The sequence below is a fragment of the Panulirus ornatus genome, chromosome 57 (genome assembly GCF_036320965.1).
Source record: "Panulirus ornatus isolate Po-2019 chromosome 57, ASM3632096v1, whole genome shotgun sequence".
Taxonomy (NCBI): domain Eukaryota; kingdom Metazoa; phylum Arthropoda; class Malacostraca; order Decapoda; family Palinuridae; genus Panulirus; species Panulirus ornatus.
The window spans coordinates 14,497,666-14,518,642 of record NC_092280.1 but is presented as its reverse complement, the minus strand read 5'-3'; the positions used below and the strand labels follow the sequence as shown (position 1 = coordinate 14,518,642).

The 20,977-nt window shown below is 42.4% G+C and overlaps 1 protein-coding gene across 1 annotated transcript in view; it reads left to right on the top strand.

The window, feature by feature from the left end:
• Positions 1-20,977, top strand: part of LOC139766183 (chromosome-associated kinesin KIF4-like) — a 296,752-nt gene that overhangs the window by 217,188 nt on the left and 58,587 nt on the right. The window contains exon 21 of the mRNA XM_071694453.1: positions 16,698-16,874. Within this exon, the coding sequence (XP_071550554.1) occupies positions 16,698-16,874 (177 nt within the window). The remainder of the gene's footprint in view (positions 1-16,697; positions 16,875-20,977) is intronic.

Here is a 20,977-nt window from a genome sequence, read left to right as displayed (position 1 = left end):
ACATCTCAATGTACACATATATATACACACACAGACATATACATATATACACATGTACATAATTCATACTGTCTGCCTTTATTTGTTCCCATCGCCACCTCGCCACACATGGAATAACAACCCCCTCCCCCCTCATGTGTGCGAGGTAGCGCTAGGAAATGACACCAAAGGCCCCATTCGTTCACACTCAGTCTCTAGCTGCCATGTGATAATGCACCGAAACCACAGCTCCCTTTCCACATCCAGGCCCCACACAACTTTCCATAGTTTACCCCAGACGCTTCACATGCCCTGGTTCAATCCATTGACAGCACGTCGACCCCAGTATACCACATCGTTCCAATTCACTCTATTCCTTGCACGCCTTTCACCCTCCTGCATGTTTAGGCCCCGATCACTCAAAATCTTTTTCACTCCATCTTTCCACCTCCAGTTTGGTCTCCCACTTCTCCTCATTCCATCCACCTCTGACACATATATCCTCTTGGTCAATCTTTCCTCACTCATTTTCTCCATGTGACCAAACCATTTCAAAACACCCTCTTCTGCTCTCTCAACCGCACTCTTTTTATTTCCACACATCTCTCTTACCCTTACATTACTTACTTGATCAAACCACCTCACACCACATATTGTCCTCATACATCTCATTTCCAGCACCTCCACCCTCCTGCGCACAACTCTATCCATAGCCCACGCCTCGCAACCATACAACATTGTTGGAACCACCATTCCTTCAAACATACCCATTTTTGCTCTCTGAGATAATGCTCTCGACTTCCAAACATTCTTCAAGGCTCCCAGAATTTTCGCCACCTCCCCACCCTATGATTCACTTCCGCTTCCATGGTTCCATCCGCTGCCAGATCCACTCCCAGATATCCAAAACACTTCACTTCCTCCAGTTTTTCTCCATTCAAACTCACCTCCCAATTGACTTGACCCTCAACCCTACTGTACCTAAGAACCTTGCTCTTATTCACATTTACTCTTAACTTTCTTCTTTCACACACTTTACCAAACTCCGTCACCAGCTTCTGCAGTTTCTTACATGAATCAGCCACCAGCGCTGTATCGTCAGCGAACAACAACTGACTCACTTCCTAAGCTCTCTCATCCACAACAGACTGCATACTTGCCCCTCTTTCCAAAACTCTTGCATTCACTTCCCTAACAACCCCATCCACAAACAAATTAAACAACCATGGAGACATAACACACCCCTGCCGCAAACTTACATTCACTGAGAACCAATCACTTTCCTCTCTTCCTACACATACACATACCTTACATCCTCGATAAAAACTTTTCACTGCTTCTAACAACTTGCCTCCCACACCATATATTCTTAAAACCTTCCACAGAGCATCTCTATCAACTCTATCATATGCCTTCTCCAGATCCATAAATGCTACATACAAATCCATTTGTATTTCTAAGTATTTCTCACATACATTCTTCAAAGCAAACACCTGATCCACACTTCCTCCACCACTTCTGAAACCACACTGCTCTTCCCCAATCTGATGCTCTGTACATGCCTTCACCCTCTCAATCAATACCCTCCCATATAATTTACCAGGAATACTCAACAAACTTATACCTCTGTAATTTGAGCACTCACTCTTATCCCGTTTGCCTTTGTACAGTGTCACTATGCAAGCATTCCGCCAATCCTCAGGCACCTCACCATGAATCATACATACATTAAATAACCTTACCAACCAGTCAACAATACAGTCACCCCCTTTTTTAATAAATTCCACTGCAATACCATCCAAACCTGCTGCCTTGCCGGCTTTCATCTTCCGTAAAGCTTTTACTACCTCTTCTCTATTTACCAAATCATTTTCCCTAACCCTCTCACTTTGCACACCACCTCGACCAAAACACCCTATATCTGCCACTTTATCAACATACACATTCAACAAACCTTCAAAATACTCACTCCATCTCCTTCTCACATCACCACTACTTGTTATCACCTCCTCATTAGCCCCCTTCACTGAAGTTCCCATTTGCTCTCTTGTCTTACGCACTTTATTTACCTCCTTCTAAAGCATCTTTTTATTCTCCCTGAAATTTAATGATACTCTCTCACCCCAACTCTCATTTGCCCACTTTTTTACCTCTTGCACCTTTCTCTTGACCTCCTGCCTCTTTCTTTTATACCTCTCCCACTCATTTGCATTCTTTCCCTGCAAAAATCGTCCAAATGCTTCTCTCTTCTCTTTCACTAATAATCTTACTTCTTCATCCCACCACTCACTATCTTTTCTAATCAACCCACCTCCCACGCTTCTCATGCCACAAGCATCTTTTGCACAAGCCATCACTTCTTCCCTAAATGCATCCCATTCCTCCCCCACTCCCCTTACCTCCTTTGTTCTCACCTTTTTCCATTCTGTACTCAGTCTCTCCTGGTACTTCCTCACACAAGTCTCCTTCCCAAGCTCACTTACTCTCACCACTCTCTTCACCCCAACATTCTCTCTTCTTTTCTGGAAACCCCCACAAATCTTCACCTTTGCCTCCACAAGATAATGATCAGACATCCCTCCAGTTGCACCTCTCAGCACATTAACATCCAAAAGTCTCTCTTTCGTGCGTCTATCAATTAACATGTAATCCAATAACGCTCTCTGGCCATCTCTCCTACTTACATACGTATACTTATGTATATCTCGCTTTTTAAACCAGGTATTCCCAATCACCAGTCCTTTTTAAGTACATAAATTTACAAGCTCCTCACCATTTCCATTTACAACACTGAACACTCCATGTATACCAATTATTCCCTCAACTGCCACATTACTCACCTTTGCATTCAAATCACCCATCACTATAACCCGGTCTTGTGCATCAAAGGCACTAACACACTCATTCGGCTGCTCCCAAAACACTTGCCTCTCATGATCTTTCTTCTCATGCCCAGGTGCATATGCACCAATAATCACCCATCTCTCTCCATCAACTTTCAGTTTTACCCATATCAATCTAGAATTTACTTTCTTACACTCTATCACATACTTCCACAACTCCTGATTCAGGAGTAGTGCTACTCCTTCCCTTGCTCTTGTCCTCTCACTAACCCCTGACTTTACTCCCAAGACATTCCCAAACCACTCTTCCCCTTTACCCTTGAGCTTCGTTTCACTCAGAGCCAAAACATCCAGGTTCCTTTCCTCAAACATACTACCTATCTCTCCTTTTTTCTCATCTTGGTTACATCCACACACATTTAGACACCCCAATCTGAGCCTTCGAGGAGGATGAGCACTCCTCGCGTGACTCTTTCTTCTGTTTCCCCTTTTAGAAAGTTAAATACAAGGAGGGGAGGGTTTCTGGCCCCCCGCTTCCGTCCCCTATAGTCGCCTTCTACGACACTTGAGAAATGCGTGGGAAGTATTCTTTCTCCCCTATCCCCAGTGATTTAATTATTTATTTATTATACTTTGTTGCTGTCTCCCGCGTTTGCGAGGTAGCGCAAGGAAACAGACGAAAGAAAAGGCCCAACCCCCCCCATACACATGTATATACATACGTCCACACACACAAATATACATACCTACACAACTTTCCATGTTTTACCCCAGACGCTTCACATGCCTTGATTCAATCCACTGACAGCACGTCAACCCCGGTATACCACATCGCTCCAATTCACTCTATTCCTTGCCCTCCTTTCACCCTCCTGCATGTTCAGGCCCCAATCACACAAAATCTTTTTCACTCCATCTTTCCACCTCCAATTTGGTCTCCCTCTTCTCCTCGTTCCCTCCACCTCCGACACATATATCCTCTTGGTCAATCTTTCCTCACTCATTCTCTCCATGTGCCCAAACCACTTCAAAACACCCTCTTCTGCTCTCTCTACCACGCTCTTTTTTTTTCCACACATCTCTCTTACCCTTACGTTACTCACTCGATCAAACCACCTCACACCACACATTGTCCTCAAACATCTCATTTCCAGCACATCCATCCTCCTGCGCACAACTCTATCCATAGCCCACACCTCGCAACCATACAACATTGTTGGAACCACTATTCCTTCAAACATACCCATTTTTGCTTTCCGAGATAATGTTCTCGACTTCCACACATTCTTCAAGGCCCCCAGAATTTTCGCCCCCTCCCCCACCCTATGATCCACTTCCGCTTCCATGGTTCCATCCGCTGCCAGATCCACTCCCAGATATCTAAAACACTTCACTTCCTCCAGTTTTTCTCCATTCAAACTCACCTCCCAATTGACTTGACCCTCAACCCTACTGTACCTAATAACCTTGCTCTTATTCACATTTACTCTTAACTTTCTTCTTCCACACACTTTACCAAACTCAGTCACCAGCTTCTGCAGTTTCTCACATGAATCAGCCACCAGCGCTGTATCATCAGCGAACAACAACTGACTCACTTCCCAAGCTCTTTCATCCCCAACAGACTTCATACTTGCCCCTCTTTCCAAACCTCTTGCATTTACCTCCCTAACAACCCCATCCATAAACAAATTAAACAACCATGGAGACATCACACACCCCTGCCGCAAACCTACATTCACTGAGAACCAATCACTTTCCTCTCTTCCTACACATACACATGCCTTACATCCTCGATAAAAAACTTTTCACTGCTTCTAACAACTTTCCTCCCACACCATATATTCTTAATACCTTCCACAGAGCATCTCTATCAACTCTATCATATGCCTTCTCCAGATCCATAAATGCTACATACAAATCCATTTGCTTTTCTAAGTATTTCTCACATACATTCTTCAAAGCAAACACCTGATCCACACATCCTCTACCACTTCTGAAACCACACTGCTCTTCCCCAATCTGATGCTCTGTACATGCCTTCACCCTCTCAATCAATACCCTCCCATATAATTTACCAGGAATACTCAACAAACTTATACCTCTGTAATTTGAGCACTCACTCTTATCCCCTTTGCCTTTGTACAATGGCACTATGCACGCATTCCGCCAATCCTCAGGCACCTCACCATGAGTCATACATACATTAAATAACCTTACCAACCAGTCAACAATAGTCACCCCCTTTTTTAATAAATTCCACTGCAATACCATCCAAACCTGCTGCCTTGCCGGCTTTCATCTTCCGCAAAGCTTTCACTACCTCTTCTCTGTTTACCAAATCATTTTCCCTAACCCTCTCACTTTGCACCCCACCTCGACCAAAACGCCCTATATCTGCCACTCTATCATCAAACACATTCAACAAACCTTCAAAATACTCACTCCATCTCCTTCTCACATCACCACTACTTGTTATCACCTCCCCATTTGCGCCCTTCACTGAAGTTCCCATTTGCTCCCTTGTCTTACGCACTTTATTTACCTCCTTCCAGAACATCTTTTTATTCTCCCTAAAATTTAATGATACTTTCACCCCAACTCTCATTTGCCCTTTTTTTCACCTCTTGCACCTTTCTCTTGACCTCCTGTCTCTTTCTTTTATACATCTCCCACTCAATTGCATTTTTTCCCTGCAAAAATCGTCCAAATGCCTCTCTCTTCTCTTTCACTAATACTCTTACTTCTTCATCCCACCACTCACTACCCTTTCTAATCAACCCACCTCCCACTCTTCTCATGCCACAAGCATCTTTTGCGCAATCCATCACTGATTCCCTAAATACATCCCATTCCTCCCCCACTCCCCTTACTTCCATTGTTCTCACCTTTTTCCATTCTGTACTCAGTCTCTCCTGGTACTTCCTCACACAGGTCTCCTTCCCAAGCTCACTTACTCTCACCACCCTCTTCACCCCAACATTCACTCTTCTTTTCTGAAAACCCATACAAATCTTCACCTTAGCCTCCACAAGATAATGATCAGACATCCCTCCAGTTGCACCTCTCAGCACATTAACATCCAAAAGTCTCTCTTTCGCACGCCTGTCAATTAACACGTAATCCAATAACGCTCTCTGGCCATCTCTCCTACTTACATAAGTATATTTATGTATATCTCGCTTTTTAAACCAGGTATTCCCAATCATCAGTCCTTTTTCAGCACATAAATCTACAAGCTCTTCACCTTTTCCATTTACAACACTGAACACCCCATGTATACCAATTATTCCCTCAACTGCCACATTACTCACCTTTGTATTCAAATCACCCATCACTATAGCCCGGTCTCGTGCATCAAAACCACTAACACACTCATTCAGCTGCTCCCAAAACACTTGCCTCTCATGATCTTTCTTCTCATGCCCAGGTGCATATGCACCAATAATCACCCACCTCTCTCCATCAACTTTCAGTTTTACCCATATTAATCGAGAATTTACTTTCTTACATTCTATCACATACTCCCACAACTCCTGTTTCAGGAGTATTGCTACTCCTTCCCTTGCTCTTGTCCTCTCACTAACCCCTGACTTTACTCCCTAGACATTCCCAAACCACTCTTCCCCTTTACCCTTGAGCTTTGTTTCACTCAGAGCCAAAACATCCAGGTTCCTTTCCTCAAACATACTACCTATCTTTCCTTTTTTCACATCCCCAGTGATATATATTCATTTATTCATTTATTCATTCATTTATTTATTTATTTATTCATTTATACTTTGTTGCTGTCTTTTGCGTTAGCGAGGTTGCGCTAATAAAAAGACGAAAGAATGGCCCAACCCTCTCACATGCACATGTCTATTCATACAGGTCCACACACGCACATATACATACCTATACATTTCAACGTGTACATATATATACATACACACACATATGCATATATACACATGTACATAATTCATACTTACTGCCTTTATTCATTCCCGTCACCACGCCACCACACATGAAATGACAACCCCTTCCCCCGCGCGCAAGATAGCACTAGGAAAAGACTACAAGGGCCACATTCGTTCACTTTCAGTCTTTAGCTGTCATGTATAATTCACCAAAGCCACAGCTCCCTTTCCACATCCAGGCCCCACAAAACTTTCCATTGTTTACCCCAGATGCTTTACATGCCCTGGTTCAATCCATTGACAGCACACCAACCTCGGTATACCACATTGTTCCAATTCACTCTATTCCTTGCACATCTTTCACCCTCCTGCATTTTCAGGCCCTGATCGCTCAAAATCTTTTTCGCTCCATCCTTCCACTGCCAATTTGGTCTCCCACTTCTCCTCGTTCCCTCCACCTCTGACACATATGTCCTCTTTGTCAATCACTTTTTCTCTCCATATGACCAAACCATTTCAATACACCCTGTTCTGCTCCCTTAACCACACTCTTTTTATTACCACACATCTCTCTTACACTTTCATTACTTACTTGATCAAACCACCTCACACCACATATTGTCCCCAAACATCTCATTTCCAACACATCCACCCTCCTCTGCACAACCCTATCTACAGCTCCCTCCCCCACTCTGTGACTCACTTCCGCTTCCATGGTTCCATCTGCTGCCGTATCCACTCCTAGATATCTAAAACAATTCACTTCCTCCAGTTTTTCTCCATTCAAACTTACCTCCCAATTGACTTGTCCCTCAAGCCTACTGTACCTAATAACCTTGCTCTCATTCACATTTACTCTCAGCTTTCTTCTTTCACACACTTTACCAAACTCAGTCACCAGCTTCTGCAGTTTCTCACCCAAATCAGCCACCAATGCTGTATCATCAGCGAACAACAACTGACTCACTTCTCGAGCCTTATCATCCACAACAGACTGCATACTTAACCCTCTCTCCAAAACTCTTGCATTCACCTCCCTAACAACCCCATCCATAAACAAATTAAACAACCATGGAGACATCACGCACCCCTGCCGCAAACCAACATTCACTGAGAACCAATCACTTTCCTCTCGTCCCACTCATACACATGCCTTACATCGTCCATAAAAACTTTTCACTGCCTCCAGCAACATGCCTCCCACACCATATACTCTTAATACTTTCCACAGAGCCTCTCTATCAACTCTATCATATGCCTTCTCCAGATCCATAAATGCTACATACATATCCATTTGTTTTTCTAAGTATTTCTCACATACATTCTTCAGAGCAAACACCTGATCCACACATCCTCTACCACTTCTGAAACCACACTGCTCTTCCCCAGTCTGATGATCTGTATATGCCTTCACCCTCTCAATCAGTACCCTCCCATGTAATTTCTCAGGAATACTCAACAAACTTATACCTTTGTAATTTGAAGACTCATCTTAATCCCCTTTACCTTTATACAATGGCACTATGCATGCATTCTGCCACTCCTTAGAGACTTCACCATGAGCCATACATACATTGAATATCCTCACCAACCAGTCAACAATGCAGTCACCCCTTTTTAATAAAATCCACTGCAATACCATCCAAACCCGCCACTTTGCCAGCTTTCATCTTCCGCAAAGCTTTCACTACCTCTTCTCTGTTTACCAAATCATTCTCCCCTACCCTCTCACTTCACACACCACCTCGACCAAAACACCCTATATCTGTCACTCTGTCATGTAACACGTTCAAGAAACTTTCAGAATACTCACTCCACCTCCTCCTCACATCACCATTACTTGTTATTACCTCCCCATTACCCCCCTTCACCAATGTTTCCATTTGTTCTCTTGCCTTATGCAGTTTATTTACCTCCTTCCAAAACATCTATTTATTCCCCCTAAAATTTAATGATACTCTCTCACCCCAACTCTCATTTACCCTCTGTTTCACCTCTTGCACCTTTCTCTTGACCTCTTGCCTCTTTCTTTTATACATCTCCCAGCCATTTGCATTATTTCCCTGCAAAAATCATCCAAATGCCTCTCTCTTCTCTTTCACTAATATACTTACTAATTAATCCCACCACTCACTACCCTTTCTAACATGCCCACCTCCCACACTTCTCATGTTACAAGCATCTTTTGCGCAAGCCATCACTGCTTCCCCAAATACATCCCATTCCTCCCCCACTCCCCTTTTTCTATTCTGTACTCAGTCTCTCCTGGTACTTCCTCACACAAGTCTTCTTCCCAAGCTCACTTACTCTCACCACTCTTTTCACCCCAACATCCTCTCTTTTCTGAAAACCTCTACAAATCTTCACCTTCGCCTCCACAAGATAATGATTAGACATCCTTCCAGTTGTACCTCTCAGCACATTAACATCCAAAAGTCTCTCTTTCACGCACCTACCAGTTAACACGTAATCCAATAACGCTCTGGCCATCTCTCCTACTTACATATGTATACTTATGTATATCTCTCTTTTTAAACCAGGTACTCCTAATCAACAGTCCTTTTTCAGCACACATATCTACAAGCTCTTTACCATTTCCATTTACAGCACTGAATACCCCATGTACACCAATTATTCCCTCAACTGCCACATTACTCACCTTTGCATTCAAATCACCCATCACTATAACCCGGTCTTGTGCATCAAAACTACTAACGCTCACCTAGCTGTTCCCAAAACACTTGCCTCTCATGATCTTTCTTCTAATGCCCAGGTTGATATGCACCAATAATCACCCATCTCTCTCCATCCACTTTCAGTTTTACCCATATTAATCTAGAGTTTACTTTCTTACACTGTCACATATTCCCACAACTCTTGTTTCAGGAGTAGTGCTACTCCTTCCTTTGCTCTTGTCCTCTCACCAACTCCTGACTCCCAAAATATTCCCAAACCACTCTTCCCCTTTACCTTTGAGCTTTGCTTCACTCAGAGCCAAAAGATCCATGTTCCTTTCTTCGAACATACTACCTGTCTCTCCTTTTTTCTCATCTTGGTTACATCCACACACATTTAGACAACCCAATCTGAGCCTTCAAGGAGAATGAGCACTCCCCGCTTGATTCCTTCTTCTGTTTCCCCTTTTAGAAAGTTAAAATACAGGGAGAGGAGGGTTTCTAGCCCCCTGCACATGTCACCTTCCATGACATGTGGGGAATGCATGGGAAGTATTCTTTCTTCCTTATCCCTTTGTTTCTTGTGTCAGTGAGGTAGCGCTAGGAAACAGATGAAGAATGACACATGTACACATATATATACATAAATTATCCCTGCGGATAGGGGAGAAAGAATACTTCCCACGTATTCCCTGCGTGTTGTAGAAGGCAACTAAAAGGGAAGGGAGTGGGGGGCTGGAAATCCTCCCCTCTCATTTTTAGTTTTCCTAAAAAAGGAACAGAGGAGGGGGCCAAGTGAGGATATTCCCTCAAGCTCAGTCCTCTGTTCTAAACGCAACCTCACTTTCGTGGGAAATGGCGAATAGTATGAAAAAATATACATAAATGCCCATACATGCTCATATGCATAGGTATATGTATCAACATACACACTTATACGTATACAAACACATACACACCTGTACATACCTACACATGCACATATTCATACTTGCATGCCTTCGTCCATTCCTGGCTGTACTCTGTCCCACAGAAAACAGCATTGCTATCCTCTGCTTCAGTGAGGAAGCGCCAGGAAAGCAGACAAAAATTCTCTCTCTCTCTCTCTCTCTCTCTCTCTCTCTCTCTCTCTCTCTCTCTCTCTCTCTCTCTCTCTCTCTCTCTCTCTCTCTCTCTCTCTCTCTCAACACTTCAATTTATTCAATTTTTCTCCATTCAAACTTACATCTCAATTAACTTAACTGAATCTAATCACCTTGCTCTTAATCACATTTGCTTACAACTTGCACCTTTCACACACTTTTCCAAACTCATTCACCAACTTCTGCAGTTTCTCCCACAAATCATCCACCAGAGCTGTAACATCGGCAAACAACAACTGACTCACTTCTTAGGCCCTCTCATCCCCAACAGACTGCATACTCACCCCTCTCCTCAACACTCATGCATTTACCTCCTAAACCACCATGTCCATAAACAAATTAAACAACCATGGGGATGTCACACACCCCTGCCACGAACCGACCTTCACTGGGAATCAATCACTGTCCTCTCTTCATACTCGTACACATGCCTTACATCCTTGGTAAAAAAATTTTCACTGCTTCTAGCTGCTTACCTCATGCACCGTATACCTTAAGACCTTCTACAAAGCATCCCTGTCAACCCTTTCCTATACCTTCTCCAGATCCATAAATGCTACATATAAATCCATCTGTTTTTCTAAGTATTTATCACACCCATACTTCAAAGCAAACATCTGATCCACACTTCCTCTACCACTTCTGAAACCACACTGCTTTTCTCCAGTTTGACGCTCTGTACATGCCTTCAACCCCTCAATCAATACCGTCCCATATGATTTTCCAGGAGTACTCAACCAACTTATGCCTCTGTAGTTTGAACACTCACCTTTATACCCTTTGCCTTTGTACAGTGGCACTATGCATGCATTCCACTAATCCTCAGGCACTTCACCATGATCCATACATACATTGAATATCCTTACCAACCAATCAACCACACAGTCACCTCCTTTCTTAATAAATTCAACTGCAATATCATCTAAACCCACCACCTTGCCAGATTTCATCTTTTGCAAAGCTTTCATTACCTCTTCTCTCTTATGCAAGCCATACTCACTGACCCTCTCGCTTCAAACGCACCACCCCAACGAAAGCCACTGTATCATCAAACACATTCAACAAACCTTCAAAATTCTCATTCCATTTCCTTCTCACTTCATCACTACCCATTATCATTTCCCCCCTTGCCCACTTCACCAATATTCCCATTTGTTCTCTTGTCTTATGCTCATTATTTACTCCCTTCCAAAACATCTTTTTATTCTGCCTAAAGTTTAATGATATTTTCAAGCCAAATCTCATTTTCCCTCTTTTTCAACCCCTGCACCTTCCTAATGAACTCCTGCCACTTTCTTTTAAATATCTCCAGTCATTTGCACTCCTTCCTGGTATTGTTCAATTGCCCCTCTTTTTCCCTTTCACTGATAACTTAACTTCTTTATCCCACCACTCACCACCCTTTCTAATCAACTTCTTCATCCCACCACTCATTACCCTTTCTAATCTGCCCTCCTCCCACCATTCTCATGCCTCATGCATCTTTTGTGCATGCCATCACTTCTTCCCTTAATACATCCCATTCCTCACCCACTTCCCTCATCATTTGCTCTCACCTTTTGCCATACTACACTCAATCTCTCCTGGTATTTCCTCATACATGTCTCCTTTCCAAGCACACTTACTCTCACTGCTCTCATCTCCCTACATTTTCTCTTTTCTTTTGAAAACCTCTACAAACTTTCACCTTCGCCTCCACAAGATAGGAATGAGACATCCCACCAGCTGCCCCTTTCAGCACTTTAATGTCCAAAAGTCTCTATTTTACATGCCAATCAATTAACACGCAATCTAATAATGCCCTGTGACCACCTCTCCTACTAACTTACATTTGGGTATGTGTGAAGGAATAGTAGTTCCAGCAATACTATATGGTAGTGAGGCATGGGCTATAGATAGGGTTGTACAGAGGAGGATGGATTTGTTGGAAATGAAATGTTTGAGGATGATATGTGGTGTGAGGTGGTTTGATCGAATAAGTGATAAAAGGGGTACAAGAGAAGTGTGGAAATAAAGAGAGAGCAGAAGAGGGTGTGTTGAAATGGTTAGGACTTATTGAGAAAATCAATGAGGAAATATTGACAAAGAAGATATATGTGTCAGAGGTGGAGGGAACAATGAGAAGTGGGAGACCAAATTGGAGGTGAAAGGATGGAGTGAAAAAGATTTTGTGTGATTGTGACTTGAATATGCAGGAGGGTGAGAGGTTTGCAAGGAATAGAGTGAATTCGAATGATTTGGTATACGGGGTCAATGTGCTGCAATTGAATGAACCAGGACATTGAAACGTCTGGGGTAAACCTTGATGTGGACAGGGAGGTGTGTTTTTGGTGCATTACACATGACAGCTAGAGACAGTGTGAACGAATGGGGCCTTTTTTGTGTGGATCAGGTGTTTGCTTTGAAGAATGTATGAGAGAGATACTTAGAAAAACAGATGGATTTGTATGTAGCATTTATGGATCTGGAGAAGGCATATAACAGGGTTGATAGAGGTGCTTTGTGGAATATTTTAAGAGTGTTGTGGGAGGTATGTTGCGAGAAGCAGTGAAAATTTTTTCAGGGATGTAGGGCATGTGTATGAGTAGGAAGAGAGGAGAGTGACAGATTCCAAGTGAATGTTGGTTTCTGGCAGGGATGTGTCATGTCATGTCCCAGTGGTTGTTTAATTTGTTTATGGAAGGGATGGTTAAGGAGATAAATGGAAGAGTTTTGGAGAGAAGGGCACATATGCAGTCTGTTGGGGATGAGAGGGACTGGGAAGTGAGTCAGTTTTTGTTCACCGATGATACAGCTCTAGTGGCTGATTTGGGTGAGAAACTGTAGAGGTTGGTGACTGAGTTTGAAAAGTGTGTGAAAGGAGAAAGTTTAGAGTAAATGTGAATAAGAGCAAGGTTATTAGTTCAGTAGGGTTCAGAGCAAGTTAATTGGGAGGTAAGTTTGAATGGCAAAAAATTGGAAGAAGTGGAGTGTTTTAGATATCTGAGAGTGGACTTAACAGCAGATGGAACCATGGAAGTGGAAGTAAGTCACAGGGTTGGGGGAGGGGGCAAAAGTTCTGGGAACAATGAAGAATATGTGGAAGGAGAGAACGTTATTTCATAGAGCAAAAATGGGTATGTTTGAAAGAATTGTAATTCCAACAGGTTTATATGATTGCAAGGCATGGGCTATAGATAGGGATGTATGGAGGAGGGTGGATGTGTTGGAAATGAAATGTTTGAGGACAATATGTGCTGTGAGGTGGTTTGATTGAGTAAGTAATGAAAGGGCATGAGAGATGTGTGGAAATAAAAAGAGTGTGGTTGAGAGAGCAGAAGAGGCTGTGTTGAAATGGTTTGGACATATGGAGAGAGTGAGTGAGGAAAGATTGACGAAGAGGATATGTGTCAGAGGTGGAGGGAACAAAAAGTGGGAGAGCAAATTTGAGGTGGAAGGATGGTGTGAAAAAGATTTTGAGCATTCAGGGCCTGAACATGGAGGAGGGTGAGAGGCGTGCAATGAACAGAGTGAACTGGAGCGATGTGGTATAACGGGGTTGACTTGCTGTCAATGGACTGAACCAGGGCATGTGAAATGTCTGGGGTAAACCATGGAAAGGGATGTGGGGACTGGATGAGGATAGGGAGCTGTGGTTTTGGTGCATTACACATTACAGCTATCCTGAGTGTGAATGTGTGTGTCCTTTTTTTGTCTGTATTTCTGGCACTACCTCACTAAAGCAGGGGGTAACGATGCTGGTTCCTGTGGGGCGGGGTAGTGCCAGGAATGGAAGAAGGCAAGCAAGTATGAGTATGTGCATATGTGTATATGTATATGTCTCTGTGTGTGTATCTGTTAATGTGTATATGTATGTACATGTGTGTGTATGGGTGTTTATATGTATATAAGTGGATGGGCCATTCTTCATCTGTTTCTTTGCGCTACCTCATCGACACGGGAAACAGTGATCAAGTATAATAAGTAGATATATATGCTGATAACCACAAGGAAAATGAAATATGACAAGTTTTGAAGCGCACTCTAGTGTAATGCTTATAACATTGGGGGAAGATACATCTTTATACGAAAGTGCACCTTGGTTCATTTTCCTCATGGTTATCAGCAAATACTAGATCACACACACAGTGACCTACTGCAATATATGTATATGTTTTCATTCGCATTCGGCATTTTCTGCATTAGCGAGGTAGCGCCAAGAATAAATGACTGAGTCTTAGAGGGAAATGATCATTAAGCTCCCCTTCTCCGTTCCTTCTTTTGGAGAGTAAAACAGGAGGTGGAAGGATGGAGTGAAAAATATATTGAGTGATCGGGGCCTGAACATGTAGGAGGATGAAAGGCATGCATGGGATAGAGTGAATTGGAAAATGGTATACTGGATCTGATGTGCTGTCAGTGGACTGAACAAGGGCATGTGTAGCATCCAGGGTAAACCATGGAAAGGTCTCTGGGACCTGGTTATGAATAGGGTGCTGCTGTTTCACTGCATTGTGCATGATGTCTAGAGAATGGATGTGAGTGGATATGGCCTTTTTTCGTCTGTTTCTAGCGTTAATGTGGGAAGCAGTGATCAAGTATGCAAAAAATAAACTTAAGTGGGAGGTGTGTGAAATGGTGTAGATATATGGAGAGAATGACTGACGAGAGGTTGACAGAGAGGATGTATCTGTCAGAATTGGATGTAACAAGGGTAAAAGGGAGAGTAAATTGCTGATGGAAGAGTGGATTGAATAAGACTTTGAGTGCTCAAGGCCTGAAAATGCAGGAGGGTGGAAGGTGTACATGGGTTAGTGTTTAATAGAGCAATGTTGTATACAGAGGGCAACCTCCTGCTAATAGACTGAACTGGGGTATATGGAGTAGTAGGGGAAAGGTCTGTGGGGCTAGTTGTAGATAGGTGGCTGTAGTTCTGGTATGTTACTCATGACTGAAAGAGAATGGATATGAGTGAATGAGGACCTTTCTTTGTTCCTCTTGCTACCACACTAATGCAAGTAATGGTGAACATGTATGAAAGAAAATATAGGTAAGCTCATTATTATTGTAGTTCTTAATGAGCAAGTTATGAGGATGAAGAGTAGGAGATTGAAGAGTGGAAGTGTGAAATTCTTCATTCATGAGAAGTTGGGAGAAGAGCAGAAGTTTTTGATAAAGTGGTACAGAATGATACACATAAATGGTATGTAGATAAAAGCTGACATCTGTTATCATAACTTTATCATTTACAATTTTCTCATTACATTTATATTGATAAGTGTAGATTTTTTATATATTTCAGTAACCCATTATGTGTAATGCTCAGAATTTTTCATAAAACATATATGGGCTTTACTTACCCATCCAGTTGAACAAGAAATTAAACTGACTAGCAAGATCTTTGTGTCACAGGTAGGAGCAATGGGGAGAAGAAGATGGAGATATTAAGTAGAAGCTTGGGAGTAGCAGACCCTGAGCATTCAGGCAGATAAGAGGCTTGCTTGAGATAGGATTATTTGGATCAATGTGGCATATGGGAGACAGTGCTGTCATTAGGTTGAACCATTGCATATTAGCAGTCAAAGTGAGCATGGAGAAATCTCTGGGGTTTTGCTGTGAATGGTAGGCTCTAGTTTCAATACATTGAACATGAGGGCAAGAGAGTGGATGAGTACAAATGACACTTGCTTGTTGCTGATGCTACCTCACTAGGGCAGGAAGTGGACTTGCCCATGGATACTGATAGAAATGAAAGCAGTTCATATATTACTGATAATCTATCCAGTGGTGCATCACTATACCTTTGTGAGGTAATCAGATGAATCGCCTATAATATAAAAAAAATTTGGCCCTAAGAAAAATAAAAGAATTTCTGTAGGATTTGATATTATGTGTTCAACCCAATCTTTCAAACACTGCTACCGTAGATGTTTTACACTTTACTTGCATGTGCTTGAAGCTTAACAAAAAGAAATAATTTGTGAATGCAAAAGAATATGAACAGCACAGTAATTTCTTGCTAATGCAGCAAAACTTGGATATCCTATGGTTGACAGTCTTAGAAAAATGAGAGATTGTTCAAGGAATGTTATGTAATTATACAGAACATGGTGTGAAAAATAGTGTTTGTGATCGATTTCTCATAGATTTTTTTTTTCAACCATTTTATTTCCACAGAATGACATGGGAACAAACCATGATATTCAGGACAGCACACTCAGAGAGAGGTTAAAGTTCCAGGAAGCAGAAATTGCTCGTCTTTCTTCATTACATGAAGAGCTTCAGTCTAAGACACAAGAGTGTGAGGAACTGAAGAAACAACTTACTGTTTCTGCAGTCACTGGAGGCACTCAGGCAAGTATCATTTATCAGTATTTTTTTATTTTTCAGTGCAACAGATAACTCGTGAAGATGTAAGATTGTTAGTGAAAGAGAAAAGAGAGGCATTTGGATGATACTTGCAGGGAAGTAGTGCAAATGACTGGGAGATGTTTAAAAGAAAGCCAGTTCCATCTTCTGCTAAGTCCACTCCCAGATATCTAAAGCACTTCACTTCCTCCAATTTTTCTCCATTCATACTTACATCCCAGTGAGCTTGTCCCTCAACCCTACTGAACCAATAACCTTTGCTCTTATTGACATTTACTCTCAGCTTTCTCCTTTCACACACTTTTGCAGACTCAGTCACCAACCTCTGCAGTTTCTCACATGAATCAGCCACTAGAGCTGTATCATCAGCGAACAGCAACTGACTCACTTCCTAGGCCCTTTCATCCCTAACAGACTGCCTACTTGCCCCTCTCTCCAAGACTCTTCCATTTACCTCCCTAACCAAGCCATCCATAAACAGATCAAACAACCATGGGGACATCACACACCCTTGCCACAAATCGACAGTCACTGGACACCAGTCATTCTCCTTCCTACTTGTACACATGCCTTACATCCTTGGTAAAAACTTTTCACTGCTTCTAGCAACTTACCTCCCACACCATATACTCTTAAAATCTTCCACAAAGCATCTCTATCAACCCTATCATGTCTTCTCCAGACCATAGATGTTTTTCTGAGTATTTCTCACATTCTTCAAAGGAAACACCTGATCCACACATCCCCTACCACTTCTGAAACCACACTGCTCTTCCCCAATCTGATGCTGTGTACATGCCTTTACCCTCTCAATCAATACCCTCCCACATGATTTCCCAGATGTCTGTAGTTTAAACACTCACCTTCATCCCCTTTGCCTTTGTACAATGGCACTATGCATGCATTCCGCCAATCCTCAGGCACTTCACCGTGTTCCATACATACACTGAATAACCTTACCAACCAATTAGCAGTATAGTCACCCCCTTTTTTAATATATTCCACTGCGGTACCATCTAAACCTGCCACCTTGCCAGATTTCATCTTTCACAAAGCTTTCACTACCTCTTCTCTGTTTACCAAACCATTCTTTTTGACCCTCTCACTTTGCACACCACCCTGTATCTGCCTATCATCAAACACATTCAACAAACTTTTTTAAATACTCACTTCATCACTACCTATTATTACCTCCCACTTGCCCCTTTGTCTATGTTACCATTTGTTCTCTTGTCTTACACATATTATTTACCTCCTTCCAAAACATCTTTTTATCCTCCCTAAAATTTAACGATACTCTCTCACCCCAACTCTCATTTGCCCTCTTTTTCAACCCATGCACCTTTCTCTTGGCCTCTTGCCACTTTCTTTTATAAATCTCCCAGGCATTTGCGCTACTTCCCTGCAAGTATCATCCAAACATCTCTCTTTTCTCTTTCACTAACAACCTTGCCTCTTCATCCCACCACTCACCACCCTTTCTAACCTGCCCACCTCCCACCTTTCTCGTGCTCCTTTTGCACAAGCTATCACTGCTTCCCTAAATGCATCCCATTCTCACCCACTCCCCTTATATTATTTGCTCTCACCTTTTGCCATTCTACACTCAGTCTCTCCTGGTACTTCCTCACACAAGTCTCCTTTCCAAGTATCAGCAAGGAAGCGCCAGGAAACAGAAGAATGGCCCATCCACTTATATATACATAAATGTCCATACAAGCACATATACATACATGTACATACATACACATATATTAATTTATTTATTTATTTATTTTGCTTTGTCGCTGTCTCCCGCATTAGCGAGGTAGCACAAGGAAACAGATGAAAGAATGGCCCAACCCACCCACATACACATGTATATACATACACGTCCACACACGCAAATATACATACCTATACATCTCAAAGTATACATATATATACACACACAGACATATACATGTATACACATGTACATCATTCATACTGTCTGCCTTTATTCATTCCCATCACCACCTCGCCACACATGAAATAACAACCTCCTGCCCCCTCATGTGTGCTAGGTAGCGCTAGGAAAAGACAACAAAGGCCCGATTCATTCACTCTCCGTCTCTAGCTGTCATGTAATAATGCACCGAAACCACAGCTCCCTTTCCACATCCAGGCCCCACACAACTTTCCATGGTTTACCCCAGACGCTTCACATGCCCTGGTTCAATCCATTGACAGCACGTCGACCCTGGTATACCACATTGTTCCAATTCACTCCATTCCTTGCACGCCTTTCACCCTCCTGCATGTTCAGGCTCCAATCACCCAAAATCTTCTTCACTCCATCTTTTCACCTCCAATTTGGTCTCCCACTTCTCATTTCCTCCACCTCTGACACATATATCCTCTTTGTCAATCTTTCCTCACTCATTCTCTCCATGTGACCAAACCATTTCAAAACACCTTCTGCTCTCTCAACCACACTCTTTTTATTGCCACACATCTCTCTTACCCTATTATTACTTACTTGATCAAACCACCTCACACCACATATTGTCCTCAAACATCTCATTTCCAGCACATCCACCCTCCTGTGCATATCTCTATCCATAGCCCACGCCTTGCAACCATACAACATTGTTGGAACCACTATTCCTTCAAACATACCCAATTTTTGCTTTCCAAGACAATGTTCTCGACTTCCACACATTCTTCAAGGCTCCCAGAATTTTCGCCCCCTCCCCCACCCTATGATTCACCTCCGCTTCCATGGTTCTATCCGCTGCCAAATCCACTCCCAGATATCTAAAACACTTCACTTCCTCCAGTTTTTCTCCATTCAAACTTCCCTCCCAATTGACTTGACCCTCAACCCTACTGTACTTAATAACCTTGCTCTTATTCACATTTACTCTCAACTTTCTTCTTTCACACACTTTACCAAACTCAGTCACCAGCTTCTGCAGTTTTTCACATGAATCAGCCACCAGCGCTGTATCATCAGCGAACAACAACTGACACTTCCCAAGCTCTCTCATCCACAACAGACTGCATACTTGCCCATCTTTCCAAAACTCTTGCATTCACCTCCTTAACAACCCCATCCATAAACAAATAAAACAACCATGGAGACATCACACACCCCTGCCGCAAACCTACATTCACTGAGAACCAGTCACTTTCCTCTCTTCCTACACGGACACATGCCTTACATCCTCGATAAAAACTTTTCACTGCTTCTAACAACTTGCCTCCCACACCATATATTCTCAATACCTTCCACAGAGCATCTCTATCAACTCTATCATATGCCTTCTCCAGATCCATAAATGCTACATAGAAATCCATTTGCTTTTCTAAGTATTTCTCACATACACTCTTCAAAGCAAACACCTGATCCACACATCCTCTACCACTTCTGAAACCACACTGCTCTTCCCCAATCTGATGTTCTGTACATGCCTTCACCCTCTCAGTCAATACCCTCCCATACAATTTACCAGGAATACTCAACAAACTTATACCTCTGTAATTTGAGCACTCACCTCTGTCCCCTTTGCCTTTGTACAATGGCATTATGCAAGCATTCCGCCAATCGTCAGGCACCTCACCCTGAATCATACATACATTAAATAACCTTACCAACTAGTCAACAATACAGTCACCCCCTTTTTTAATAAATTCCACTGTAATGCTATCCAAACCCGCTGCCTTGCCAGCTTTCATCTTCCGCAAAGTTTTTACCGCCTCTTCTCTGTTTACCAAATCATTTTCTTTAACCCTCTCACTTTGCACACCACCTCAACCAAAACACCCTATATCTGCCACTCTATCATCAAACACATTCAACAAACCTTCAAAATAATCATTCCATCTCCTTCTCACATCACCACTACTTGTTATCACCTCCCCATTAGCCCCCTTCACTGATGTTCCCATTTGTTCCCTTGTCTTACGCACTTTATTTACCTCCTTCCAAAACATCTTTTTATTCTCCCTAAAAATTTAATGATTCTCTCTCACCCCAACTCTCATTTGCCCTCTTTTTCACCTCCTGCACCTTTCTCATGACCTCCTGCCTCTTTCTTTTATACATCTCCCAGCCATTTGCATTA